This window comes from Vipera berus (assembly GCF_964194415.1).
Source record: "Vipera berus genome assembly, chromosome: 16".
Classification (NCBI taxonomy): domain Eukaryota; kingdom Metazoa; phylum Chordata; class Lepidosauria; order Squamata; family Viperidae; genus Vipera; species Vipera berus.
The window spans coordinates 7489354-7517131 of record NC_138219.1 but is presented as its reverse complement, the minus strand read 5'-3'; the positions used below and the strand labels follow the sequence as shown (position 1 = coordinate 7517131).

At 46.5% G+C, this 27778-nt stretch overlaps 2 protein-coding genes across 3 annotated transcripts; both read right to left on the bottom strand.

Moving 5' to 3' along the window:
• Window positions 1-1359: 1359 nt before the first annotated feature.
• Window positions 1360-18525, bottom strand: KHDC4 (KH domain containing 4, pre-mRNA splicing factor). 2 transcript variants are annotated; one of them, XM_081340903.1, is made up of 14 exons: window positions 18415-18525; window positions 15740-15971; window positions 15259-15387; window positions 14638-14717; window positions 14391-14443; window positions 13538-13704; window positions 11698-11909; window positions 10772-10832; window positions 10278-10335; window positions 9695-9945; window positions 8714-8872; window positions 5936-6048; window positions 4520-4608; window positions 1360-2914 (listed from the first exon to the last, which is right to left on the bottom strand). In XM_081340903.1, exons 1-14 carry the CDS (start codon window positions 18459-18461, stop codon window positions 2715-2717), a joined length of 1851 nt encoding a protein of 616 aa, XP_081197029.1. In that variant the 5' UTR covers window positions 18462-18525; the 3' UTR covers window positions 1360-2714. The 2 variants fall into 2 exon arrangements, with proteins under 2 accessions (XP_081197029.1, XP_081197030.1); XM_081340904.1 differs by having other exon boundaries at window positions 4520-4605.
• Window positions 18526-21344: 2819 nt separating this feature from the next.
• Window positions 21345-27218, bottom strand: FCER1G (Fc epsilon receptor Ig). Its single transcript, XM_081340112.1, has 4 exons — window positions 26874-27218; window positions 23142-23233; window positions 22953-23027; window positions 21345-22307 (listed from the first exon to the last, which is right to left on the bottom strand). Exons 1-4 carry the CDS (start codon window positions 26923-26925, stop codon window positions 22209-22211), a joined length of 318 nt encoding a protein of 105 aa, XP_081196238.1. The 5' UTR covers window positions 26926-27218; the 3' UTR covers window positions 21345-22208.
• Window positions 27219-27778: the final 560 nt, after the last annotated feature.

Here is a 27778-nt window from a genome sequence, read left to right as displayed (position 1 = left end):
CGCTGCTGGCCCCGCCCCCCCCCCTCCGCTTCACGCCGCCGCCGCCGCGGCGTCTTTCGCCAGGAGGCTGCGCGCGCAATCCCGCTCAAAAGGCAATAGCGGGTGCGAGCGCCTTACAATTCCGGTTCTGGAGGGAAGGGGCCGTGCGTGGAAAGGACACGCTTTTGCCCCCGACTGGATGGCGGAGCGCCGCGTGTTGAAGTGACGGGAGGCAGTCGAGGCGGCTGCATCGCACCCGAGTGGGAAAGGTGCGTGTTTGGGTGCTCGTCTGCTGAAGGGGGCGAAGAAAAGAGCCCAGGCCGCTCGGAGGTCTCAAACCAGGGCGGCTTTCGGTTGCGCGCGGGACGTTCGGGTTGCAACAAAAGCCCCGTTTCCCCTTTGTCCTTCTGCAGCTAAATGTCGGAAAACGAGGAGGAAATCCATTTGCTTTCCACTTTTTCCATTATGATCGCGGTTTGCTGGCATTAAGAGGCAAGGATCTTGACCCCGTGTACGTGGAGAAGCAGATTTCAGTTCGGGATGGCTGGTGCCACACCATCAATGGGCTTCCACCTGGTGCTGGATTGCATCCAGATTCTGCCCTTGCAAGGCTCAAGCTGGATCAGTTGGCTTTGCAAACCAGGATGCCCTGCAAACGTGGCTGGGTTTCGGCTTAGCGCGTTGCACCATCTCAGCCAGACTAGGTTCTCTTGGGCACAGCTGCAAACATCTGCACGGCTAAGAGGCGGGTGGAAGGGGGACATCAAATACCTGTATATGAGGATTTTGGGATCCCACGAAAGGATCTCTACACCAGAGTCTCTTTAACTTCGGCAACCTCAAGGGCGGACTTCAGTTCCCAGAAATCCCCAGCCAGCATGGGAGTTGGAAGTCCACATACTCTAGCTGGGGAATTCTGGGAACTGCCGAGTCTGCACAAGCTGGCTGAGGAATGCTAGGAGCTAGAATCTGACTTGGGAATTCTGGGAGTTGAGGTCCAGGCATGCTAGGTAGAGAATTCTGGGCACTGGGAATCTGCACAAGCTGGGTAGGGAATTCGGGCAGTCAGAATCCCCACAAACTGCGGAATTCTGGGATTTAAAGTGAACCCAGGCTTGACTGGGGAATTCTGGCAGTTGAAGCCCACACGTCTTAAAAGTTGCTGAGTTTAGCAAACGCACAAACCAAGGGAAGCATCTTCCCAGGTTCCACAACCAGCCTTTCCCCCCCCACACACACACCGAAAAAAACCCAAATATAAAAATTTTTTTCCAAACACAAGCTATGATTCAATGAACGGATGCTTGCACTTGCTAGGAACTTTTTGAGTTGCGTTCGCCAGACCTCCTCCTTAAAAGAAAAACAGACGGAGAAAGGAAGTAGAACATTTGTACATTTATCGCGAAATTATGGCTCAATTTATTTACAACACGTAGAAAATCGGAGAACAGAGTGAGGTTTGGGGGTAGGCGGGTTGCTTTGGGGCAAAGCAAACCTGTCAGAAAAGATCAATCTGACACTTGATCTAATTCCTTTAAATATTCTTTTGTGGGTTGAACACAGAGCAAAAGTGGAGCGGGGGTCTGCGGTTCCCCCACTCTCAAGGCTGTGTGCAATTCATCGTGCAAAAAAAAAATTAAAAAAAAAATTAAAACCCACATTTGCCAGGTAACAGACCAACATGTCCAGTGGAAACCAGTTAGTTTCGAACCACTAGAAAAACAATCCTAAGAATCTTCAAATAGGACCGCATTCTACTAATTCCAGAAAATGCAGTTCTATAAAATAAAATTTAAAAAAAAGCAGGCGGGGGGAGGACAACCATAAAATTAAATCTGGTTGCCGGCCACAATTTGGAATAGAAAGAAGATTGTTACCGTGCTAAAATTAACGCTGGTGGAAGAAGCTGGGATTAAAAAAAACACCACGGGACAATTCTACAATTGGCTTGTCTGAATACCCCCCCCCTCCCCATGTGTTCGCTCCTTGCCAAAATGGAGGAAGGCCCAGAAATTAAAGGTTTGTCAGCCAGACGAGAAGAATTCCAGCCGGATCCAACTACAAAAGCTGCATTTCCTAATGGTTTAAAAAAAAAAAGCTGAAAAAGGAACAGAAATCCCTTCCGGGAAAGGGATTCTAGAGTCAAAAAACAATCCATTAAAGGTTTTCTTCTCCAATTCTGGAAGGCGAGAAGCATCACGCACTCCTGGGGTGGGTGGGGGAAAAATCGTCCCTTCCCAGAGAGAAACAAGCACGGAACGGCAGCTGGTGAAGAGGGGGCAAGCTGGCTGGCCGGCACTTCTTCCAAAGCCTCCCCACCCAAAAAAAAAAAATTAAAAAAAAATAAAAGTTGCTGTGGAGAAGATCCGGGAGGGAAACGCAAAGCGAGGACGCTCCTTGCAAGTTATCACACAAGCCACGGAGATCAGCCGTTGTGTTGACAAAGAAGCCGGTGGGGTTGTGTTGTTGTTGTTTGTTCTCCCCACGAGTCGCTCCCGACGGCCGACGTAGCATGTTCGTCGCTGGAAGAGGAGGAGGAGGAGGAGGGCGAGGAAAACAGCCCAGCCACACAAAAAAAAAAGAGGCGTTCCTGCATCTCAAAAAAACATGTGCAGAGAGCAGAGGGACGAGCTTCCGGGTTTGCACGGACTGTGTTTGATCGAATACATGCGTTTTTTTCTTTTGTTTTTTTTTTTATTGCTTGAAGACGGAGGGTGGAGAGGGTGGGAAGAGTTTTAAGGGGCCATCCAAAACGGCATTTGCTGCTTCGCCCGCTGCTGCGAAGAGGGATATTGGTACCCTAGTCTCCATGTTTGCGAGTAGCTACTTGCATTTTTAAGACCCCCGTGGTCTTCCTCTTCGTCCGACGAGTCCCCGGTGTAGGCCACCAGCCCGAGTTCCTTTTCTCCGCTTTTCATCTTCTTGGCAGGATGGTCTAAAGGGACGAAATAGAAGGGGGGAAAAAAAAAGAAAAAAAAAGAAAAACCAGCCCCCAGCCACCACCCCATCCCCCAAACAAAGGAGGGGTAGAAGAAAAAAAAAAGGGAAGAGAAAGATCAAACAATTTTCCCCCCCAAAATGGGTTAATTTCAAAAAAAACACGTTAGTCGGACACCGTTCCGAAGGCCCCCCGAATCAACGGTCACCCCCAGGTCAGCGGTGGTGGAGCAACACAGGGTCCCGCCAACGGTGTGTTATGATCCGTCAGCACCATGTAAGAGAACAGAGAGAGAGAGAGAAAGAGAGAGAGAAAGACACAAAAAAAGAAGAAAAAAAAAGGTAGGGTTAGCAAGGTCTGGCGATGGTGGGCTCTCCGTTTCAAAGAATATATGTCAAATGGAAGAAACCAGCGAGCCGCCTTGGCCCAAATTGTTTTCCAAAAGGTGACAAGCTGAACAATTTGTAAACGGATTTACAAATTGTGGAGTCGTTTTTTAAAAAATAAAAATAAAAAAACGTTGGCTTGTTTTTTTGTAAAGGGGTGGGAAATTAATTTCCATCGTGTTGTATTTATTCAGCCTTCAACTAGGGAGGATGTTAGCTGTAGATTTCTTTTTTTTCCCCCCTAAGACACTTTTTCTTTTTAATGTCTGGTCCGTTGCGTTTGGTTTCCTGTTTTAAATATAGTTTGGTGGGGGTTTTTTGTATTTTAACTTTCCTTAAGTAAACTAAAGGCAGGGAGCCCTCGACTTAGAACGGAGCCCACGGATTCCGTCGCTAAGCGAGACAAGCGGAGTGAATTTCTACCCGTTTTACCGACTTTCCTTGCCGCGTTTAAGGGAGTCGCTGCGGCTGTTCAGTGGGCAACACGCCGGTTGAGTCAACGGCTTCCCCAGTGACTTTGCTGGTCGCAAAAAGGGACACTGCAGCCATCATTAAATAGGAGTCGGTTGTTTGAATTTTGGATCACGTGACCCTGGGGACGCTGCAACGGCCATTAATTGTGAAAAGGGGTGATAAGTCCCTTTTTCCAGCGCTGTTCTAACTTCGAACAGTCACTAAGCAAAACTGTCGTAAGTCGAGGACTATCTGTAGGCACGTGGCCGCCTACCGGGCGCAGCTGGGCCTCCTAGTTCTGCCTGACTAAAGGGGGAGGGGGGGGGGTTTCTGCACAGCTTCCTGGGAAAAAGTGAACAGCGTCTTGAGGACCCTGGGATGGTGTGTGTGTGTGTGTGTGTGTGTGTGTGTGTGTGTCTGAATGGGATGTGAAAAGATGGGGAGAGGAGAATGGGGAAGGGGCAGATTTGATCTCGGTTCGGGGATGTTTCGCAGAGGTGTAAGGAGACACAGGGCTGAGAAATTGTTGCGTGTACGTATTGGGGGGGGGGGTGCCTTGGGGCTGCTGATCTTGAAAGAGGGTAAAAAACACAACACACAAATCCACTCTGGATTTCGGGGGAACTCAACCGAATGGGCAAAGAGAAGCTGGAGGTGCCTCAAGGCTTAAGGCCCGGAAGGTGAGGCCGGCTGGCAAGAGGCATCGACGCAAAGGAGGCAGAAAAACCAAGGCAAGCCGGGCCTCTCGGCCACACACGCTCACCGTTGCTGCTCCCCAAGGACCCGTTTCGGTCGTCAGGCTCCGGCTTCATCCCCATCACTGGCAACGCCGGCGGTGGCATCAGCTGCCTGCTTGGAGACAGAAAAGAGGGTTCTTTGAGAAGAGGAGGTCCAGAAAGGACATCGAGAAACCAGGAGACGGGGAGTTCTAGTCCCGACTTAAGACATGAAAGCTGGCTGGGTAACTTTGGGCCAGTGACCAGGAAAGTGTGAGTTCCAGTCTCATCTTAAGAGATGAAAGCCAACTGGGTGACTTTGGGATAATCACCAGGAGCTGGGGAATTCTAGTCCCAATTTAGGCATGAAAGCTGGCTCGGTAACTTTGGGCCAATGACCAGGAAAGTGTGAGTTCCAGTCTCATCTTAAGAGATGAAAGCCAACTGGGTGACTTTGGGATAATCACCAGGAGCTGGGGAATTCTAGTCCCAATTTAGGCATGAAAGCTGGCTCGGTAACTTTGGGCCAATGACCAGGAAAGTGTGAGTTCCAGTCTCATCTTAAGAGATGAAAGCCAACTGGGTGACTTTGGGATAATCACCAGGAGCTGGGGAATTCTAGTCCCAATTTAGGCATGAAAGCTGGCTCGGTAACTTTGGGCCAATGACCAGGAAAGTGTGAGTTCCAGTCTCATCTTAAGAGATGAAAGCCAACTGGGTGACTTTGGGATAATCACCAGGAGCTGGGGAATTCTAGTCCCAATTTAGGCATGAAAGCTGGCTCGGTAACTTTGGGCCAATGACCAGGAAAGTGTGAGTTCCAGTCTCATCTTAAGAGATGAAAGCCAACTGGGTGACTTTGGGATAATCACCAGGAGCTGGGGAATTCTAGTCCCAATTTAGGCATGAAAGCTGGCTCGGTAACTTTGGGCCAATGACCAGGAAAGTGTGAGTTCCAGTCTCATCTTAAGAGATGAAAGCCAACTGGGTGACTTTGGGATAATCACCAGGAGCTGGGGAATTCTAGTCCCAATTTAGGCATGAAAGCTGGCTGGGTAACTTTGGGCCAATGACCAGGAAAGTGTGAGTTCCAGTCTCATTTTAAGAGATGAAAGCCGGCTGGGTGACTCTGGGCCAATCACCAGGAGCTAGTCCCGACAGGCATGAAAGCCGGCTGGGTGATTAATCACCAGGAGAGAGGGAGTTCTAGTTCCAGCTTAAATTCTTAGTCCATCCAGACTAGGCCCCTGCTCAATGGGTGGATCTTAAGCCTCATCTTCCCTGTCTTTAGATGACAGGCAGATAGATCAGGAATCCAGCCTGATGTTCCAGTGGACAAACTTTTTTTTCCCCAGTGCTGTCGTAAGCCGAGGACTTCCTGTACAGTTCTAGCCTTTCTCGGAGCGGGTTCGATTCTCCCAGCTCGGCCTACCTCGCAGGGCTGTCCCCAACTGCCTACTCACCTGTCCCTCTCTCTCTCCTTTCCTGAGGAACTTGCTGGCTTCGGGCCTGTTCCATCCAGGTCGGTCGGAATGCAGAAGCCTGTACCTAAATTAGTCATATGAATGGGTCCATGCTATGAGCAGAAAAACACAGCAGCATTAGCAAATCTAAAACACTCGAGTTGAGCTATCAGCTCCTTAATGAAAAAATGAAAAAAATAAAAAATAAAAGCTTCTTTGTGGAGGACCAACATTTTCTGCTTGGCTTCCTTAAAATAAGATCATGGCCGGCATCCTACAAATTTGGGGGATTTTTTTGGAAATTGCCTCCAAGGTACTGACGCTACCTTGAACCAGGAGCAAACACCACGAAGGCATTTTGGGTGCATGCAGGTCAATCTGGACCTACATCCCGCAGTCATCCGAATGCAGCTTGCAGCCTTTTCGCTGGGAAACGGACTTGGCCTCCATATTTTTCCAGCCAAATCCACCCCATAGCGAACCAGGTATTCACTCAAGGACTGCTGCTCGGTTTGCTTAATGACCGCTGCTAGTCATTAAGTCATATAGTGACTGACGGTCGTTAAGTTCAGGAGGGCCTGCTGATTAAATTTAAAGATGGGATCCACATGGCAGGCTGTTAAAAGACAGCTCCAAACTGAAGTCTGGGATCTAATTAAGCTGACTTTGTAATAATGCCGCTTGGGTGTGTGTGTGTGTGAAAGCCCTAATAAGCAGGCATATACATAGAATGAAGGCTACTGCTAAGCTTGTAAGCCACCCTGAGTCTTCGGAGAAGGGCGGGATATAAATGGAATTAAAATTTAAAAAATTAAATAAAGAAGCTGCAGAATGGTTCAATCTGCGGCTTCTGGGTTGCACGATAGAAAATAAATCTCTCTGGTCTAGTTAATTCACGTTTGAGAGAATGTCCTTCTTTTTTTTCATAAAAGGCGGCCTTGAATTGTGTGGCTACTAATTAAAAAAAATAAATAAATAGGCATTTTGTGTTTCTCCCCCAGTCTTGAAAAAAAAGGTAGCAACTTGGCTGTAAGTCCATTTATTCAGTGCCGTTGCAACGCTCCCCAAATGAATTGTTGTGAGGACCAGCTGTGCTGCAAACGTGACGTTTAGTTTCTTGCTCTGCCTTTCAAGCTGATCTCTCTCTGCTATTAGGGAGGCAGGCAAAACACCAGTTAGAGGCCACAGGAACCTAGTTTGGCCCCATCTAACCTGGTTTGACAGTGTCAGGCCGAAAATCGTGCAAGCACGCAGACAACCGCCGGAACTAAAATTTGTGAGTTAGGGTCTTTTCCGGTCAAGATTTGCCCCGCTGCAGTTCCCAATCATCACCATCGTTACAGGACGAGGGGAACTCTGCGTGTGTGTGGCCTAACCCTACACACACATTGTTGTCGCATTTTCCAAAAAGGTTAGGAAAAAACATCACAGGAGCAAATGGTTTTTTTTTCTCTCTCTCTCGTGTTTTATAGTCAGTTGGAAAGAGAAATTCCGAAAGCAATGGTTATCTTTTCTCTAAATGAAGACTACGCCACCCGGGGATGACTTGATACGCAACTTTTGTGCGGGTGTTCCTTTTAGCGACACACAAAGAGGGGTTCCCCCCCTGCCCCCCGCTGTCGTTTTTATGCCCCAGGTAAGAAATTCAAGTTGTTACGAGTTACAATTCCCAGCCACTTTCCTTAAGCTGACGGGCAAAGAGGCCGTGTTCCTGTTTTATTCTGACTTGTTCTAAACTATTGAAAAGTGGTTACAGAAATCTCCAGATTCCTCACCTCTAAAGCTTGACTGCCGATTTTAAATCCGGCCCAAAATGCTTCTGTTGAAAACCCCCCCTTCAAATCCTGCTTTTCTGCCTTCCTGTTTCAAAAATTGCCCCCTACCTAAAATCTGATTTGAAACCCCAGGTTTGAGTGACGTAGCTGAAACTGTGGCGCCCGGCTTCAGTGGCAACCAAAGCTTGCAAATCTTAAAAATTTTTCAAGCCTTTTGTTGTTAGCTGCGAAGTCGTGTCCGACCCGTCGCGACCCCACGGACAACGTTCGTCCAGGCCTTCCTGTCCTCTACCATCTTCTGGAGTCCATTTAAGCTCACGCCTACTGCTTCGGTGTTTCAAGCCTTAAATTTTATTTATTTATTTATTTTTGGCCAACCGCCTTCACTGCTCGGGACACCGGCCACCACAAATAGATGTGGTCCACGACTCACGACCACAATGGAGGACAAAGTTCCCGTTGCTAAGTGAGACACTTCAGTGAATTTTGCCGCAGTGGTTTTTAAGTCGTTACATGAACCGCTGCAGTTGTTAAGCTAGTCACGCTGTTGTCGGAAGGTCACCAAACGGGATCACGTGAGCCCGGGAGATACTGCGACCCTCGTAAATACGAGTCGGGTGGCCCAGCGTCTGAATTTGAAGGACGTGACCATGGGGGGGGGGATGTGAGAAAAACAGTCGGTAAGTCCCTTTTTTCAAGTGCCAATGTAACTTTGAAACAGTCACTAAACCAACGGTTGTAAGTTGAGGACGACCTGTGGATCCAAGGTCTCCCCAAAACCCTAACCCCGGCCTTGAAAAGGCCTGTGGCGACCTCTGGCTTAACGCTCTTCATCTGACGGTCACTTCTTCAGCAGAACTGGCCGTTGCGGAGAGACGGTCAGCCCAGACCAGGTTGGAACGACAATTTCGGAGGTTAGCTGGGATCTAGACCTAGTTTTGATTTCAAGGCGAAACGGGGACGGGGGAGAGCCAGGTAAGAGAACAATTGTGGCTTACTGCACCTGGTATCCCAACAATCCGGATTCGTGTTCGTCTGGCAGTTCCTCGGTAAATCGCCTTTTTTGACCCGGCTGAGGCAGAGGCTGTACGGCGGGCAGGGTCCCACTCGGCAGGGGGGTCTTTCCAGGAGCAGCAGGCAAGAAAGGAGTGTTAAGCGGGGTCTGGAAAGAGACACACACACACACGCACACACAATGCCGAAAATTGAAACTGAAATGGACGCCTAACGTTCAAACCACCATTCAAAAGACGCACAAAAGGAGGTTCCCATTTTATTCTCCTATTGTTTTACTTTTCCTGAACCTTCCTATCGATTTCTTCCGTTTGGTTTATGGTTGTAAGCGGCCTAGAGGAGCCCCGTGGCGAGATAGGGGCAAATGAATTTAGTAATTCTTCTTATTTAATCTTCCATTCGATTCATAAAAACTTTTAACAGTTCAGCTCTTAACCAAGGACCTATGAGCTATTAAGGTAACGTCTGAGCGTATAAGCAGTTCCAAGTAAGCTGGGGTTTCTTTTGCAAAGTCAGGCTACTCAAGTATTATTATTGTTATTTTGTTGTTGTTAATTTTCAATTCGATTCACAGTCTAGGACTGGTGAAATCAGTTCAAATCCTAACCGAGGACTCAATTTCAATTTGCAAGTCGCAATATTTCGTTATTTTTTTTCCCCTAGCTGTTCCTCTGCCATCTGTGCATCACCTGGCATTGGCAATATCAATGAACCAGATTTTTTTTTCCCCTTTTCCACAATAATGATCTTAGGTGTGTTGCTGTTGTTATTCTCTCCTCGTACAATCAGCCAGATGTTCAGACTCGATCCGGCGTTTTAGTCTACCCCAAATTTGGCGTTTTAGCCCACCTATCGACCGATGGCATTTTAACCCACCTATATTGAGTCTTTCCAAGTGCTTGGAAGTTGTTCTCCTTGTTACTGTTATTATTCCAATATTATTTTCAAAGAAAGCGCCGCCTGTTCTTACCTGGCTGGTGGTCGCAGCGGGCTGGACTTGCGTAATTGGGTACTGGGTGGGCACTGGTGGGACGCCGGTGGGGAGGGCCAAAACGCCAGGCGCCAGGGGAACCGCAGGAGGTCCGATGCCCGGCATGACGTAAGGAGGCTGGCCGGGTTGCTGGGGGGGCGGAGCCACGGGGTAGCTCGCCTGGAAGCCGTTGGGCGGGTAGTATGGCGGCTGGGGGGGAACGGCTGCAAGGGTTGCCGGTTGCGTGAATCCTGATCGGAGCCGAGAGAAGAGAGGGGAGGGTAAAAGTTTGATCACCCACGTTGGATTGAATGTGATGGAAAAGAGGAAAGGGTGGCGGGGAGGGGAAGTAGGTTTGGAGACCCCCAAGTGGGAAATGCCCAGTGGTAGGATTCAGACAGGGGAACAACCGGTTCTCTCTGGGAATGCCGCTTCCGGAAGTCCCGTTAGCAGGCTGGGCAACAAAAAATAGGCTACCGGTTCTGCCGAAGCGGTGCGAATCGGCTGAATCCCACCGCTGGAAATATCCCACCCAACCTCGGGTCAGAAACCTGAAACAGTTGAGCAGCTGGACAAGACAGACCTGTTAAGGGCATGGTGGTGGCCATCTGGTTCACAAACCGCGAGTATTCAGCGTGGACCTTGAAAGGAATGGCAGATTCGGTAATTAGGAGCAGGTAAACGAGCCTGCATATTATTATTATTATTATTATTATTATTATTATTATTATTATTATTATTATTATTATTATTATCATCATCATCATCATCATCATCATCATCATCACCGGAGGCTTTTCTCAAACGTTCCCCCCGTTTGGGTGGCAAGGGTTCGTTCTTTAGTCAAGGAATTAGGCCGTTTCCCAATCTGTACCCTGAAGCTTGCCTCCTTCAGGCAGCCCTCGTTTAGCGACCGTCGTTGGGACCGGCCCCAAAGGGAGCCCGACGTTTCGACTTGCTAAGGGAGACGTCGGTGAAAAGGGAGCTTTGGCCCCGTTTTGCGGCCTTCCTTGGCTGCGGTTGTTAAGGGAATAAGGGCAGGGGTTAAGGCAGTCACGCGGCGGTTAAGGAACTTACAGTCTGTAGCAAGTTCTCGCAAAGCTTTTTGGCTGCTGCCAGGCCTTCTGGCTTGGGGTGGCTGTAAAAGACGTACAAGAACGTTCAGCGTAAAGGATAAAGTGGCAAGCATCTTAAATTTTAGGATTTTAAGAATTTTAGGATTTCAGCAACTTAAAAGTAGGAGGAAGCCCCTTGGCAGGTACAGTAGCACTCTGAAAGATCTATCTATCTATCTATCTATCCATCCATCCATCTTTCTAATCTAATCTATCATGACTCCCTCGCTCTATTATTATGTCTCTCTATCTCTATCCTGTGTAATGTCTGTCTGTCTGCCTATCTATCTGTCCCTCTCTCTATCATTATCTATCATCTTTGTATATTCCATCCATCGTCTATCTGTCTATCCCTCCATCATTATCTATCGTCTTTATCTCATCTATCATTATGTACCTACTGATATCTGTCTTGTCTATCAATCAATCAATCAATCAATCAATCTACCTACTGATATCTATGTCTGTCTCTCTGTCTATCTAATCTATCCATCTATCCATCCTATTTCTCTATCTCTTAACTATCTATCCATCCATCCATCATTTCTAATTTATCCTATCCTATTTATCCTATCCATCCATCCATCTATCTTATCCATCTATCCATCCTATTTCTCTATCTATCCATCCATCAATCTATCCTATTTCTCTCTAATCCTATCTATCTATCTATCTATCTATCTATCTATCTATCTATCTATCTATCATCTATCTATCTATCTATCTATTTTCTATCCATCTATCCATCCTATTTCTCTATCTCTTATCTATCCATCCATCCATCCATCCATCCAATTTCTCTCTAATTTATCCTATCCTATCCTATTTATCCTCATATCTATCCATCCACCCACCCACCTACCCACCCCTCTCCCACCCACAGCTTACCTAATGTAAATGTACATGGGTTCGAATGCCTCGCGCCCGGAGGCGGGTTCGATGCAGCCGGAGCCTTTCCCCCGAAGGAACACCTTGGCCCCCGTTTCTATCTGGATGTGCTGCAAATAGGAGCAGCCCGGCCCTTCCACCTTCTCCTTGACGCTGAAGGTGGGGATGGCGTGTTCCAAGCCTACAAACAGCTTGTCCTGCACGTAATGCATCTGCACAACACACAAAGATCCTGGTTTAGCGACTGGCGACAACAGCACTGTGCGAAAGGGATTCGGCAGCCAGTCCTCGCACTTCCGACGGGAACAAAATTCGGACGCATGGCAAACCGGCGTGTATTCACGAGTTTCCCAGCCAGCCTCTGACAAGAAAAGCTGGATTTGCTTAACAACGGCCTGATTCGCTTTGCAACCGCAGTGATTTGCTTAGCAAACCGTGGTTGGGAAAAAAAATAGCAGTAAAATCGGGCGTGACTCGTTTAACCATTGCCTCGCTTAGCAAATTCTGGTCCCCGGTTCTGGTCGTTGAGGACTACTGGTAAAAAAAAAATAGTTTAGGATTTCCTACACCCAGGCAAAGGGTCAATTCTGCCACGTGGGTAAGTGTATTTTGAAGGCGCCACAAAGAGTGTTAATCGGGGAATCATAGGAAAGAGGAACGAATAAATAATGGAATAAGAGAGACGGAAGGACCTTGGAGGTCTTCTAGTCCAACCCTCTGCTGAATTAGGAAACCAAGCAGGAATGAGATGGCCCTTCCCTCCTAATGTAAGAAAATCACTTTTTTTTTCTTTTCCTTTCCATCTTGGTTTGAAAAAGAAATCAAAAACGCACAGGATTTTGGCCTTGCCAAACCCCCCCCCCAGATGTTCTCCCCCGGGGCTTGACAGTTGGAGAGGCAGAGGGCATTGTTGAATGGCACAGGGAGGTCTCTGCTGCCTGGAAGCTGGACCCCTCTCCCCATTGCATTGCTGTAAGAGGATGGCATCGGCCTAGCCCTGCTCAACAGGCCAGGCCTTCTTAATCCTCTAGCCCGTGGGACCTCCAAACCCGGCCACTTTTTAAGACTTGTGGACTTCAGCTCCCAGAATTCCCCAGCCAGACACAGCACACCGACTGGGTGGGCAAATCCACGATGAACAGCCCCTTAAAGATTAGCCTTCTAGCCCCCCCCCCGCCAAAAAAATTTCTCTCCAATGCGCACCCCCTCCCCCAGCAAACTTGAGGTGGGAAGTCCAGCAAACTCGCTTCATCTGGTTCAAGATGAGGATATATAGACGCTCCTCGGCGTATGGCGCAAGGGAGCCCGTGGCTAAGCGTGGCCGTTCTTAAAGGAGTTGCACCCCACCTTACGACCTTCCTCACCGCTATTGCTAAGCGAATCGCTGCGATTGTCAAGTCGGTAGCAGGATTGTGAAGTAAGTCAGAAGGTCGCAAAAGGGGATTTAACGTAACACCACCACCACCATCCCCAGGACGCTGCCGCTGTCATAAATACGAATCAGTTGCCCAGCCTTTGAATTTTGATCCCATGACCACGGGGATGCTGCCATGGTTGTAAGTGTGAAAAATGGTCCTAGTCAGTGCCGTCGTCACTTCAGTCACTAAACGAATAATTTATCCGTTGGGGACTTCCTATGTAACTGAGAGGCCCAGCCCACCCAAAACGGGGAAAATAAATTTGTGTTTCGATTTAGCAGCCCTGAGACACCCAAACCTCCCGGCTCTGCCCATCGTGTCAACCCTCCCCAAAGCAGAGTCCGAAGTAAAACCGAAGCAGCTTCGTCCGCCGTGCATACCAAACTGGTAAAAGTCACCGGGGTCTTTCCGGCAATACTTACTCCGCCAGACTGGAAGGGCGCCTTCTGCCCAACGGCTGGGGGCAAGGGGGTAATGGGGGCAGGCTGGTGGTAGACGGTCACCGTGGCCCCATTGAAGGTGGGGCTGGACCCGGTGGCCGCTTTGACCACCCCGTTGGTGATGATTTCTTTGATCCGGTTGACAGCTCCTGCAAGGGGCCGAAGCAGCAGCGTCAACAAAGGCGAGCTTCACGCCGAGACCTTTACGTTCCCGTGGCTGTGTGTGTGTCTGTGTGTGTCTGTGTCTGTGTGTGTCTGTGTCCTGACTTTACAACCTATGTTGCTGTGGGCGTTAAGTAAGCTAAGTCGTTTTGCTTAAGGGCCAGTGCAGCTTCAAAGAAGCGAAGCCAGGCCGCGGCGAATCACGAGTTCAATTGTACCAGCGCGGTGTTGGATTTTGTAAGCGTGGGGTTCGCTTTACAGCCACTGGGGAAAAAGGTCATAAAAATCAGGTCGGGCGGGTGACTGACAATGATTTATGAACGTTAAGGGCAGGCTATGTTAGATTCGTATGTCGAGGACAACTCTCATTAGTGGTTTGTTATAAGCCTAGCATTGATTAATATAGGTCTTTATTGTACATCTAGCACTGATGATGCTCCCTAGTTGGGTCATGAAACGTCTGCACGAAAACCACATTTAACTTAAAATTAACCTTAATCCTTGCAACTTTTAAGACCTGAGTTAGAATATCCACTTTTTCCTTGCTCTTATTTCGGTGTTACTTCACCGTGGCAACTTGAGGATGTGCGGACTCCCAGAATTCCCCAGCCAACCAAGATCAAAACCCCATTTTCTGATTTCTGCCCAGAGAATCTAAACGGGATCGACTTACTGTCCACCAGTTCTCTCGTCTGTCCCTGGACGTGCAAGTAGAGAGGGCGATCACTGTGGAGGAAGGGGGGAAAAAAAAGAAAAGAAAAAAGGCATGCTTCGTTTTTTTAAAAACCAAGATTAACACTTGAGACGTTGACCTCCCCGATGCTAAAAAAATATCTTTTCAGTCAACGATGATGAGTTTGGGGAGGGTTGTTTTTTTTTTAAAGAGATGAAAGGGAAATGGAAACAAGGGCAATACACACCCAGGGCCAACTTTGATTTTCTCTTCCGCAGTCATGTAGCGCCCCCTAGTGGAGACTGCTGCTCCACTGAGCTTGCTTATCTGCAGACATAGGAGGAGGAAGAGGAGGAGGAAGAAAGGGAGAGAGGAAAATAAAAATCACAACCAGGCATGCAAGAAAAGCTCAACTGAAGCTGAAAAATCCACTTAACTGTCTTTTTCCCAAAGACATTCGTAGCAGACCCCCATCCCCCACAAATCTTCTTAAGGAAGATAAAAGAGGCAGATTTTCCCAGAAAAGCAACACAAGAGAAATTCAGGGTTTCTCAGCCTTGACAATTTGAAGACTTCAACTCCCAGAATCCCTCAGTCAGCCTGCTTTAAGATGGGTGGACTTCAACTCCCAGAATTCCTCAGTCAGCCTGCTTTTAAGATGGGTGGACTTCAGCTCCCAGAATTCCCCAGCCAGCCTGCTTTAAGATGGGTGGACTTCAGCTCCCAGAATTCCCCAGCCAGCATGCTTTAAGACGGGTGGGCTTCAACTCCCAGGATTCCCAGAAGGCATCAAACTGTTTTAAGCCTACCAAGCTGCTATTATGGGAAATTAAGATACTGCAAAGCCCCGCTCGACAGGGTGCCAGACCTCGTCCTGCGTCTGTCCTCTTGTTAGGAGATTCCGGCACGTCAGCGGCACGTCGTTGATCTCCACTTCGGCCACCACCAGATCATCTTTGCTTTTGTTGGCTGCCGGGCCTTTCCCCGAAGCCTGGAGCTGCCGAAGAGCAGAAGGGAGGAGGACCGGGAAATAATAGGAAAAGCAGACAGAGTCAGCTTGGTGTAGCGGGGAAGGTGCTGGGCTAGGAACTAGGAGGCGGTGAGTTCTAGTCCTGCCTCGGGCATGAAAGCCAGCCTGGTGACTTTGGGCCAGTTACCAGGAGACGGCGACCCTGTGACTAACCGCAGGGACTGCCTTAACGCCTGTGGAGAGAGCAAGGCGGTAAAATGGGAGAAAACGCAACTGCCTCGCTTAGCGATGGGAATTTGGGCTCAACGGCGGTCGTAAGTCGAGGACTACTTGATGGCAGGCGTGCCAAGGCAAAACCCACCTACCCGTGACCGCTCACCTTGTCTGCGGAACTGGCCGAGGGCTTCAGCTTCCCTTTTGCCATCAACATGGCGTTGATTTTCGCAGCCACAGCCGCCGCGGCATCCAGGGCTCCTAAAGGAGCCGCCGAGCCTTCCGAGCCGGACATCCCGTCTCCGCTGCCCTGGACGGGGCGGCCGGCCACAGGAGTGGTAGCAGGAAGGAGGAAGAGAGCTGGCGAAGGCCCAGGCTGGTCCCATTTGCTCCGGCGCCTGGAAATTAGGAAATATATACATATATATATATATATACATATACATACACACACACGTAATTTTTCAATTCCTTCTGTCAGCTGGGCCCGTTTCTCAAATCTCCCTCTTTCCCCTTTTGACATTCTGGAAGACTTTGCGTTTGTCCTCTCTCTAATCAGAATCCGTCATTCTGTGCCGTGACCGTCATAGTCTGAGGAGTGCTACATCAAAAGACCTAATCCACATATCAAAGGAGAAGGTCTGCAAACACAGAGTAAATTAAATTAGGTCTCCCAGAGGAACTACATGTTCACAAGGATAAACATATTTGCACATACACAGACATGTAAATGCCCCTCAAATGCAACGGGATACCAAAAACAAGCTTCCCCCTATAAAAATTTGCTGCTGTACCCCTTTTCTTGGCAGCCTGCCCCTATAAGCAATCTGTCTTGCTTTTAGGAATAAATGTTTCTTCTTTCCTCACAGCTGTCTGGATCTCATTTTTATTTATTCTTGTGCAATTTGGAACCCCAAATAATTCTTCTGACAATAGAGTTCAAACCTATTAATTAATGAAATTACAACTATGAATCCACTTAATGGGTTCCTTTTTGTGTGCGGTTTGTGGTTGCTTTCCAACTCGTTTTTGGTGGTTGTGAGTTCAAGAGGTCAAATCAGCCACAAACGAAGGACCAGACACAAATAATTCTCACCCATCCATTTTCGCCTCAAAAAATCCTCCTTTTTTTTCCCCCACTCAGAAATGAACCCTGGAAACAGCCAGCAAGTTTTTCAAGGAAGAACCAATGAGACGGCTGGCTGGAGAGCAAATGAAAAGCAGGGGGGCCCCCCCGGAGGCGCTCCACCAATCAGGGGAGAGCGCCTCAGGTATAAAAAGGGGCCACGACTGAGGGAGAGGATCAGTTCGCCCAGAGAGACTGCCAGGGAAGGAAGAGAAGAAGACTGGGATGAGGAGAAGCAGAAGGAAGCCGCAGCTCCTGAGGGGAAAAGGGCTGAAGTCACTGCCCACCTCAGGAGCCCAGAAGGGGAGCAGAAGTCCCAGATAGGAAGGCAGCTCCTGAGGGGAAAAGGGCTGAAGTCACTGCCCACCTCAGGAGCCCAGAAGGGGAGCAGAAGATCCAGAAAGGAAGGTAGCTCCTGAGGGGGAGACTGAAGTCACTTGGCGCCTCAGCTGGGGGAAAGGAGGCCAAGCAGCCCTGGACCTGAAGTCTGAATGAATCTCAGAGGGATGACAGCATGAAGAGGGGAAGCCTGGAAGAGGAGAAGCCCAAGAGATGACCAAGGGGAGAGAGTCCAGCCAAGCTCCAGAAGGTCACAAGAGTAGAAATTTGGGGCAAAAGAGGCTATTTGAGGAGGGGGGGAAAAAGAGCTGAATTCATGCCTACCTCAGAAGCCCAAAAAGCAAAGGCAGCTCCTGAGGGAAAGAGCTGAAAGTCACTTGGAGGCAGAAAGGAGGCAAAGCAGCCCTGGAGCTGAAGTCGTGAGTGAACCTCATGGACAACAGGATGAAGCACAGACAGAAGACGAGGAAGCGGAGCCCAGTTAAGAGCAGATGTTTTGGGGTGAAAAGAGGCCGCTTTGAGGCAAAAGAGAACAAAAAAACGATAGAGCTGAAGTCAGTGCCCACTTTGGGAGTGAAAAAGCCTCCTTTCCCTGAGGAGAAAGAGCTGAAGTCATCCACAGCAGGCCGGGGAATGAGGCAAGTTGTAAGTGGGGTGTGAGTGTCAATTTGCACACACACTCAAAAGTGCTTTCCTGCAACTCCTGAAGTCTATTGCTAAAAGGTCTTTTCATTCCTCAGATATTAAATATTCCTGGATGGATAGGATGGATGGATAGACAAAGGGAGGGAGAAAAATAGAGATAGACAGAAAGAAAAAGGAAAGGAAGGAAAATAGACAGAATAGAGATATAGGATAGATGGATGATAGATAAGATATAGAAGGGCAATTGATATAGGTATATATAACATAGATCACAAATGAAATAGGTAATAGCCTAATTGACAAATTGATATAGACAGTAAGAGAGTTCCCACTAAATTGTTCTCCACTGAGTAGTTTGCTCCACTGCCATTTTCTTCGGTAAGCTGTAAACATGTATATATAAAATATATATACACTTATTTATTTATTTTATTATTTAAACTTGTATACTTACACACACACACACGCACACTATATGTATATTATATGCACTCACATACGCACACGCAAATATACAATTACACTATATCGATTATAAACATAAATTCTAGATATAGATATATAGAGAGGATATGAAAACATAATTTAGGGCGGGGGGCGGGGATCAGCTGAAGGGCTGGGCAAAAGAGGTCCCGGTCCCAATCGAGCGGGGCTGATGGGAGTTGTAGTCCGCTCGAGCGCTTTACCCGGCCTCCGTCCCCGGTTCCTCCCTGCCCGGGCGCCCTCCTCACCCGCCCGAGGCTCCCGGCTCCCGCTGCCCCGCGCTGCCCGCTGACATGGCTGAAGCCGCCGCCGCCACCGCCGCCTCCTCCTCCTCCTTCGCGGAGAAACTTCCCCTCCGGCGTCACTTCCGCTTCTCCTAAGGCCTCACTTCCGGGAAAGGGTCGCCTGAGAAACGGAACGGCGCGCGGGATCCGGGGACCGTAAAGCTACGCCTCTTTTTTAAAAAAGTGAAGAGTGATACGCGGACTCCAACTTCCGGGTTCCCATTTTGGCTTTGCATAAAGGAGGCAGGGAGGGAATCAAGAGTTAAGGACAAAAATCAGGATTTAAGGATGGGAAGCAGAATCACGAGAGGTAGAAGCTCCATAGGGTCCCCTATTCCTCTTTAAGACGAGGAAAATGAGTTTTTTTTTAAAAAAATGAAAATTAGTTTTAAATGCATTGACTCCTTTAAAATATATATATATCAATTTTGCTCTTTTTTTAAAAAGATCTCCAGCTGAGACTCCCCCACAATCCTTTTGGAAACCTCTAAAAAATTAAATGCACTCCAAAGCCATTCCTTCCCATGTGTATGTGATATCTGAAACCAAATGCATATTTCCAATATTATTTTGTTTTTGCTTAAATGCAAAACCGGAAGTGTTCTACGCTTTTCTATATCTATGCCAGCGGCCCATCCGTACATTCGGCTCTTTTTCCCGCGGTGGGGGTGGATGGAGTCACGTGTCTCCCTGCTTGCCCGGGCTTTGGAGCACGTGCGCTGCCACTTCCTCCTCCTGAGCTTAAAACCCACCAAAATGCAATTTCTCTGTTAAAAAGGACAGAAAAGCCAAATATTCCGATTTTTACTCCCAAATTATCTTAAATAATATATTTAAAGCATATTTAAATATATTAAATATATTAAATATATTTAAAGCATATTTAAATATATATTATTGCAACCTGGGCAACTTTTAAGAGGGGTGGATTTCAACTCCCATAATTCCCAGCCAGCCTATTTTAAGATATGCCCTATTTTTTTAAAAAGAGACTTCTCTGCCACCCAGAAAAGAGACTTACTAAATATCTCTGAAGCAATATTTCTCAACTTTTTGAGAAATACTTTTTTAAAGTTTTGTAGCCTCCCAGAATGCCCCAGCTGAAATCCTAGACTGGTTCAGTTAAAAAGTCCCAGAATGCCTCAGCCAGCATGCTGAAATTGAGTTCTAAACATTTTAAAGCTCCCAAGCGTGGGGGGAGAATGGTTTAATTCAATCTTGCAATGCTGGCTGGGGGGAATTCTGGGAGTTGAAGTCCACCCACCTTAAAATAGCCAAGGTTAAAAAAAACCCTAAAATAATCTAAAACATCTCTTTGCTTTTCAGTTCACCGTTTCCCATCTCCCAATGCAACAGCGCTTCTTTTCGAGAAAACGAGCCTCAATTTTCTGTATTCTGCTCCTCTTGAAGAGGTAACAAATGAAAATTAAACTGCGATGGCAGCATAAAAGTGACTGAGGTCTCAACCTCCTCTCTCTGTTCTTCCTGTTTTTTTTATCTGAACAGAGAAAAATGTGGAGAAGCAGATAAAGCAACCCAAACCCGGATGTAGAACGACACCAATACGAATTTGCTTTCGACAGTACCAAAAAAAGAAAGTTCCTTTTTATGAAAAAGTAATTCCAGTGTGACAGAAATGGAGTTTCCCTCGTAAGTCCAAGAAAAAAAATCTCCATTTTCTGAGAAAACTGACATTAGATAAGCCTTTATTTATTAAATGTATTTTGCTAGATTGAATTTATATGCACCCATCCCATTAGCCAAAGAATATTTAGATAGATAGATAGATAGATAGATAGATAGATAGATAGATAGATAGATAGATAGATAGAGATGGATAGCTAGCTAGCTAGATATGATTAGACAGATAGATATGATTAGACAGATATAGATGATTGATAGATATGATTAGATGATAGATAGATAGATAGATAGATAGATAGATAGATAGATAGATAGATAGATAGATAGATAGATAGATAGATAGATAGGGATGGATAGCTAGCTAGCTAGATATGATTAGACAGATATAGGTGATTGATAGATATGATTAGATAGATGATAGATAGATAGATAGATAGATAGATAGATAGATAGATAGATAGATAATAGGCAGATAGAGAGAGATGGATAGATATAAATAGGTATAGATGTATAGAAAGAGAGATCCAGCCTTTATTCTTTTTGTAAATAACTCAGGGGGATGAAAAACCCGAATTTCATGCCCAGATCCACTGTCCTTGTTTAATGACAGGTTTGGACAAGGCCAAAATTTCAGCGGGTTGCGGTCTCTTGTTTGTATCCGTGCACACGTGCATGAAGAAATAAGAATCATTTTTCATCTTTCCACTTGTCCAAAACTCTCATTGAAGTCCAAGCGAGGACAATGGATTCCACTAAGCGACGGCTTCTAATTTTTATTTATTTTATTTTTTGCAGGGTTTTCTTTCTTGGTTCTGCTACTTGGCAAGAAGAGTATTAGAGAAACGGAGAACCAATGGCTCTGGATTTTCTCTTTTGCTAGGTAGATTCCCCCCCCCCGCCCCAGACCGTTCCCTTTGCAAGGCAGTTGAGTGGTAGCCTTTCTACAAATACAGCTTACAAATGTGTTAAAAAAACAAGAAACCGCCTTATCTGAAAACAGAAAGCCCAGCATGAACCCCATGCAGTTGACTCCTTCCGTTGCTAACCATTTCCTCTAGTTACCTAAATTGATCTGGTCAAATTCTTTGAAAAGTCAAGTCAATTGGTACAACTTCGAGATACCAAGTATCTTTTGATCCATCCATAAACACAGGATGTACAACTGAGGGTAAAGACAGATTTTTTAAAAAAAAAACTGGACAAAATAATAATAATAATAATAATAATAACAACAAAGGCAGGATCCAAATAAAAACATCCAGAAAAATAAATTAAAAAGAACAGCAGAATATTGGATAGAAAAATCATGATAATCTCCTTGTCTCCCAGTTCAATTGATTCTGGACGAACGTGGCTTGTTTTAATTTGGGCTCATAAATTCTTGAGCTACAACCTTATCAGTATGGCTGAATTGCTAAATGCTGCAATTACCAATTTACGTCATTCTAAAACTTTCCTGATCTGTCCAACGAAAGCAACACGCATTTGTGAATCTCATTTTCAGATCCTCGACTGCTTAAGTTCGTGACGGCAAAAATTGCTGTCCCTGCGGTGCCCGAGACGCTGATTCGGTGAGTTGTTAAGCAGTTTATACACAGCTGACAGTGACTCTGTTAAAATCGACAAAACATTTCTTTATATATGTGTGTATTTATTAAGCCAGTTTATGCGGCCACCCAATTCACACACCGTGGTCCCAAGTGGCTTGCAAAAACAGATGTCGCCATGGAAAAACCCCATAAATGTCACGCCAACCCCCACTCGGCATTGATTCGCTCAATAACCCTGGCGAAAAGGTCTTCAAAGCGGACACCTCGCTTAACAACCTGCTCTGGCTTTGCCATGAACTCGGTTGTGGTCGTTAAGTCGAGGACTAGCAAAAACAGCATTTAAAAATCAGGAGGATTTGGGTGGCTTCAGTTTAATTCACAGGCAACCAATTTTTGCCTTGGCAAAAATTAACATTCTGGAAGAAAATGGATGAGTCAGAAAGAAACGGTACGGGGGGGAAAAAAAGGGTCCTTCTGATTTTCGGCTTCTCTCCCGACACCAAATCTGGCAAAGAGGATCAGGGGCCACGAAAGAATATTCAGAAGTCATATGAAGACAGACATCTATTCTTCTGGGGGGGTCTTCGTTGGAGGTAGATCTTCGGGGTTTTTTTTTGAAATTTCAAGGGTGCTGTATGGATGCATCTCCTGAACCTCCAGGTCCTAGAAGAAGGGAAAGCACAATGGGGTGACTTAAGGGGACGAGGGGCACTTATCCCCCAAAGGACAAAGGATGTTTGCTTGCAACTGGGCTCACAGGGGCCAAAGCCCTAATCTGGATTCTTCGCTTTTCGCTTTGCATCCGGTCCCAGTCTAATCTGGAACTCAGCATCCACGCATCTCAGCTGCAATGATCAGAACAGCCACTAGAGGGCCGCGAACACATACAGGGCGTCCTCTACTTACGACTTACGACTCCAGGTTTCCTGAGAAAGGATTGCAGGCGGTCTTCGACTTCATTTAGGGACTGTTCGAAGTCACAACGGCACCGGAAAAAAGCGACTGCTGACTTTCGTTTTTCGTAGCGTCCCCACGGTCACGCAATAGAAATCCAGACGCTCGGCAAGTGACTCGTATTTTATGACGGTCGCGGGGTCACGCGGTCCCCCTTTTGCGACCAGCGAACTCAGCGGAGACGCCGGATTCGCTGAACAACCCACATTGCCAAGTTAATTGCAGTGCTTCGCTTCATCAATGCGGCAGGCAAGGGTTAGGGGGTTAAACTCACTTAACCAGTGTCTCGCTTAGCCACAGAGATCTCGGGTTCGTAAGTTGAGGACCACCTGCAAAATAATTTAGGGGACGTACCTCGTAGATGGCACAGGAGGGTTGGTTTGACTTCGTTTCCTTGTCGGTTGGTTTGGCGTTCTTCCCAAGCTGGAGCTGAAGAAAAAAGGGGGAATAAAAGAGATAAATGATAAATTGTTACAAAATTCCATGGTAATGTCTGGACTTCGGGATTGAGGCCTTTAATTTTGGGATTCCCCGGATGCTCACCTTAAGCCGGCAGTAGAGAAAAGTCAGGAGAATCCCGTAGGTGAACAGAATTCCATCCAAAATATAGCACACCTGCGATTCTTGTAGAGCTTCTGCAGACACAAGAGGCCAGGGAAGAATTGCAATTAAAATAATAATAATAATAAACGTGCGCCTCCATTTACCACTATTCGTTTAGTGACCATTCAGTGTTCCAATCTCTCAGGGGCTGCCCCAAAGAAGAGGGAGTCAAGCTATTCTCCAAAGCACCAGAAGGCAGGACAATCGCTGGATTTGTTTAAAAATTATGGCAAAAAAAAAAAGATCCTAAAATCTGCTGCTGGAATTGGGTATATCTAGTTTAATGAAGAGAAGGACTAGGGGTGTTCTAGTATTTGAGGGGCTGCCCCAAAGAAGAGGCAGTCAAGCTATTCTCCAAAGTGCTTGAAGGCAGGACGAGAAGCAATGGATGGAAACTAATGAAGGAGAGAAGCAACCTGGAACTAAGGAGGAATTTCCTGACAGTGAGAACAATTAGTCAGTGGAACAACCTGCCACCAGAAGCTGTGAATGCTCCAACGCTGGAAGTTTTTAAGAAGAGACCGGAGAGCCATTTGTCTGAAATGGTATAGGGTTTCCTGCCTGAGCAGGGGGTTGGACTAGATGACCTCCAAGGTCCCTTCCATCATCATCATCATATTATTATTATTGTTGTTGTTGTTGTTATATGCCAATTCCACTTTGAGTAGAAAATGAAAGGCAGTGCCTTTTAATTCCCTTCGTGGTGATCCCACAGTTGCCTACATGGGTAAAAAGCCACCTGCAAAGGAGTCCCCAGTTTGGGTGGCTCTTTCCTTTCCAGGTTTCTAGCCCTGATGATCCCAGGTAGGAAACAAAGGCAGTGACTGCTAAAGGCTTAGGAACTGTCTTCAATACAGATCGCGCTCGACTTACAACCGTTCATTTAGTGGCCGTTCAAAGTTACATCGGCGCTGAAAAAAAGTGTGACTGACGATCGTTTTTCACACTTACGACCCTTGCGGCATCCCCAGAGTCACGTGATCCTTCGCTCCTTCCGGCGTGATCTAAAAACTTATCTATTCCAACAAGCCGGCCTGGCCGGATGGATTTGGGTTTTAAAATTATTTATCTAATGTATTCTTATTTTATTGCTCTGTACACCGCCCTGAGTCCTCCGGGAGAAGGGCGGTATATAAATCAAATAAATAAATAAATAAATAAATCAAAATTCAGCCGCTGGGCGACTGACTCGTATTTATGACGGTGACAGAGTCTCAGAGTCACGTGGTCTGCTTCTGCGATCTTACGACAAGTAAAGGCCACGCTGGGGGGGGGAGCCCGATTGATTTAACAACCCCGTTGCTAACTTCGCCACTGCGTTGATTCCCTGTGGCCAGAGCGGTCTTAAAACAGGGCAAAAGATAAGAAATATCTCGCTTAGCGACACCATTGTGGTCCTACGTCGAAGGCTCCCTGTAACTAATCATTCTGGGAGAGGCAACATCTGTAAACCAGGATCAGCTTTTTGCCAAACACGGTTCCCTTTTCTTCTTAAGGGCTGTTCTGGGAAACCCAGTGATGGCGCAAGTCACTTCTGGAGAAAACATTTGCTTGCGGCTTAAAAAAATAAAAAAATGAGAGGACAACCCAATTGCTATGGGTTTGACCTCTGTCCGTGATCAACAAAGCACTCTACAAAACCACAAGCCTTTGGTTGATTTCTGATGTTGCAAAGTGTAAAAATCTTTCTTTCAAGTTTGCAAAAAAATACATATATGCCAGGAAAGAATTCTGCAGAGCTGGACAAGAGAATGGAAAGAGAAACCTTTAAAGCACCAAGGCAGGAGAACGTTCCCTTATAAGGGAAAGGATTACACAAATTGGGGATTTTGAGATTTTAAAATGCATGAGCGCTGGAAGACGTGTGCAAACTCATCAAAATTAAAACGCCTTTTTTTTTTCCCCCGACCAAGGTTTCAATTCCTTGCTCACAAGGAGTTCCTGGTCACGTCCATCTTGCTTGCTGATCAAGCCACAAGCTACTGTATATATTTGCATCGTTCTATATTTTGTGAAGTTAATTCTTAGCTTGGGGTCCGTGAACCTGACTGAGAAAGAGGTTAGCTTGATTGTCACTAACCTCTCTTTAAAATTTAACATCGTGTTCAATAAGGGGCGGGGGGGGAGAAAGAGAAACAACCAATTTAGGGTCTCTCGTCTCCCAAAAATTATCCTGTCATTATTGATGATTTTTGCTTATTTATTTGGTAAGGTTGCTGACTATGTCTCTCTTGAAGTTCCTCAAGCAACATAATGACAACCATTACGGGATGAAAACATTAAAGCATTGGACATCAAATATTAAAACATTGACATTGGTTTTATATCCTTCAAACGCTAACAATTAAAAACAAACAAACCTGGCCCTATATATAAAATTCAAATGTATATCTGGGCCATCGTTTTGAGAATCCAAGGGCAGCATCCCGTTTTGAAAAAGAAAAAAAACAGCTTTTCATTTTTTTTTCTATCCTAAATCAACTGCTCTGTTGGCGGAAAAAAAAATCACTCGCCGATGAATCACGATTTTTAAAAAAGGGTTGCCTTCCTCTCCGAGCGTTCATCCCCGGTTAACCAAATCACAGTTGTTTGGATAAATCTTTTTTTTTCACTTTCTCCGCTGCCTCCAAACTTTTATTAAAAGCACAGGTGAGAGGGATGCACACAACGCCCTAAGTTAACACAACACTCTCTGGGCTCAAGCAGAGAGGAATAAAGAGGCCAAAAAAAAAGGTTGGGTTTAAAATGTTGGGGAGGGTCTCTGGAAACTTCCCGCTCAGGCTTGTTGAGAAGAAGGAAAAGTTCCAAGACCAAGAAGCCAGAAGGAATATTTATTTATTTAAGGCAAGACACTCCCCCCCCACACCTCCCTCCGTGCAATCCCTGCTCCCTTTCTCTCCATCTTTTAGGAAAAGAATAGAGAAGAGAAGAGAAGAGAATATAGAATAAAACAGAACAGAAATGGAATGAAAGAGAATATAGAATAAAATGACAGAAATGGAATGGAATGGAGTGGAAGAAAAGAGAAGAGAATAATAATAATTTAATTTTTATACTGCCCTTCTCCCGAAGGACTCAGGGCGGTGTACAGGGCAATGCAATAAAATACAATATATAAAAATTAAAAGAAATATAGAACAGAGTAGAACAGAACAGAACATGAATGGAATGGAATAGAAATGAGTTGGAAGGGACCTTGGAGGTCTTCTAGTCCAACCCCGCGCTCAGGCAGGAAACCCTATCCCATTTCAAAGGGTTCTCCAACCCGAATAGTAAATTATTACTCTTAGTCTGATGGTTTCAACGTTTTATTGGCTTTTCATGTTTGTAAGCCGCCCAGAGTTGCTTCTAAACAAAAATTGGGACCAAATCTCCCAACTTGTGAGTAGGACCAGTTTGGCACCGGGGTGAAGGTGCTAGTCTAGAAAAACCAGGAGACGGTGAGTTCTAGCTGACCGGTTGAAGTTCACAATTCTTTTTTTTTCATGTTGGGTTGTGTTTTTTTGGAAAATCTGGTTAGCTTAGCCAGCTTCCAACTTAATCACATTTTAACTCTAGTTTACTGCTTTGAGACGGAAGGGGTTGCAATTCCCCCCAAACCCACCCCTTCCCTTAATCTCTTTTTCCCCCCTGACCACCCCAGATGCAAGAAGAGATGGAGGCGGACTTTACCTGCTCCTTTCACCAACAGAAGAAACAGGACAGCCAGCCCCAAAAAGTTCATTTTGGAGACGTGGGTCCCCAAAAGGCAAAGAGCGCGGCGAGTGTCGACAAAATCCGGCTGGGTCCCCTCTGGTTTTGCCCCTCAATCAGCGGCCTTCAGCTCCACCACCCTCAGCTCAGCACGACGGATGCAGCCACCAGACCACAAGTCTTCCTGCTGTGAGTGCGCTCTCGGTTCTTAAGCCGACAAATAATTCAGCTTCCCTTTTTCCACCCGGGCTGGACACACGAGAGACTTATATTTTTTTGCGGAGGAAGGGAGGACAAAGGAAGTGGGAATAACTGGAAACCTTATCTGGGAATCGGACTGATCGGCTAGCTAGATCGAGGGGTTTCTGGAGAGGATCATTCCTTGCCTGGGAATCGGATGGCGGACTCCGCAAGTCCGTCTGACCTTGAGTGACCCTTAACGGAATAACAAGAGTTGGAAGGGACCTTGGAGATCTTCTAGTCCAACCCGCTGCTCGAACAGGAGACCTGGTCCCATTTCAGACAAATGGCTGCCCACTCTCTTCTTAAAGACCTCCAGTGATGGATGGATGGAAGGAAGGAAGGAAGGAAGGAAGGAAGGAAGGAAGGAAGGAAGGAAGGAAGGAAGGAAGGAAGGAAGGAATTAACTGAATCTGGCTTTCCTATGGACTCTTCTGTCAGGTCGCAAAACAGGGATCGCGTGACCCTGGGACACTACAACCGTCATAAACACGAATCAGTTGCCAGATGTCTGAATTTCGATCGTGTGACCACCGGGATGCTGCAAATGGCCATAAGTGTGAAAAACGGTCCTAAGTCACTCTTTTTCAGTGTAAAATTTGGAAATGGACCTGTGTGGATGGAGACAAGGGGACTCTGGATGA

Bases quoted from the DNA above. Each gene is read 5' to 3' on its own strand.
- KHDC4 (XM_081340903.1), bottom strand. From the start codon at position 18,461: ATGTCAGCGGGCAGCGCGGGGCAGCGGGAGCCGGGAGCCTCGGGCGG. The intron at 10,833-11,697 runs GTAAGCTGTGGG...CGTCTTTTACAG, and splicing joins CCCATGTACATTTACATTAG to CCACCCCAAGCCAGAAGGCC. The intron at 9,946-10,277 runs GTCTGTCTTGTC...GGCTCCGATCAG, and splicing joins CACCACCATGCCCTTAACAG to GATTCACGCAACCGGCAACC.
- FCER1G (XM_081340112.1), bottom strand. From the start codon at position 26,925: ATGAACTTTTTGGGGCTGGCTGTCCTGTTTCTTCTGTTGGTGAAAGGA. The intron at 23,028-23,141 runs GTGAGCATCCGG...TTTTTTCTTCAG, and splicing joins TTCTCTACTGCCGGCTTAAG to CTCCAGCTTGGGAAGAACGC. The intron at 22,308-22,952 runs GTACGTCCCCTA...CCCTTCTTCTAG, and splicing joins CCTCCTGTGCCATCTACGAG to GACCTGGAGGTTCAGGAGAT.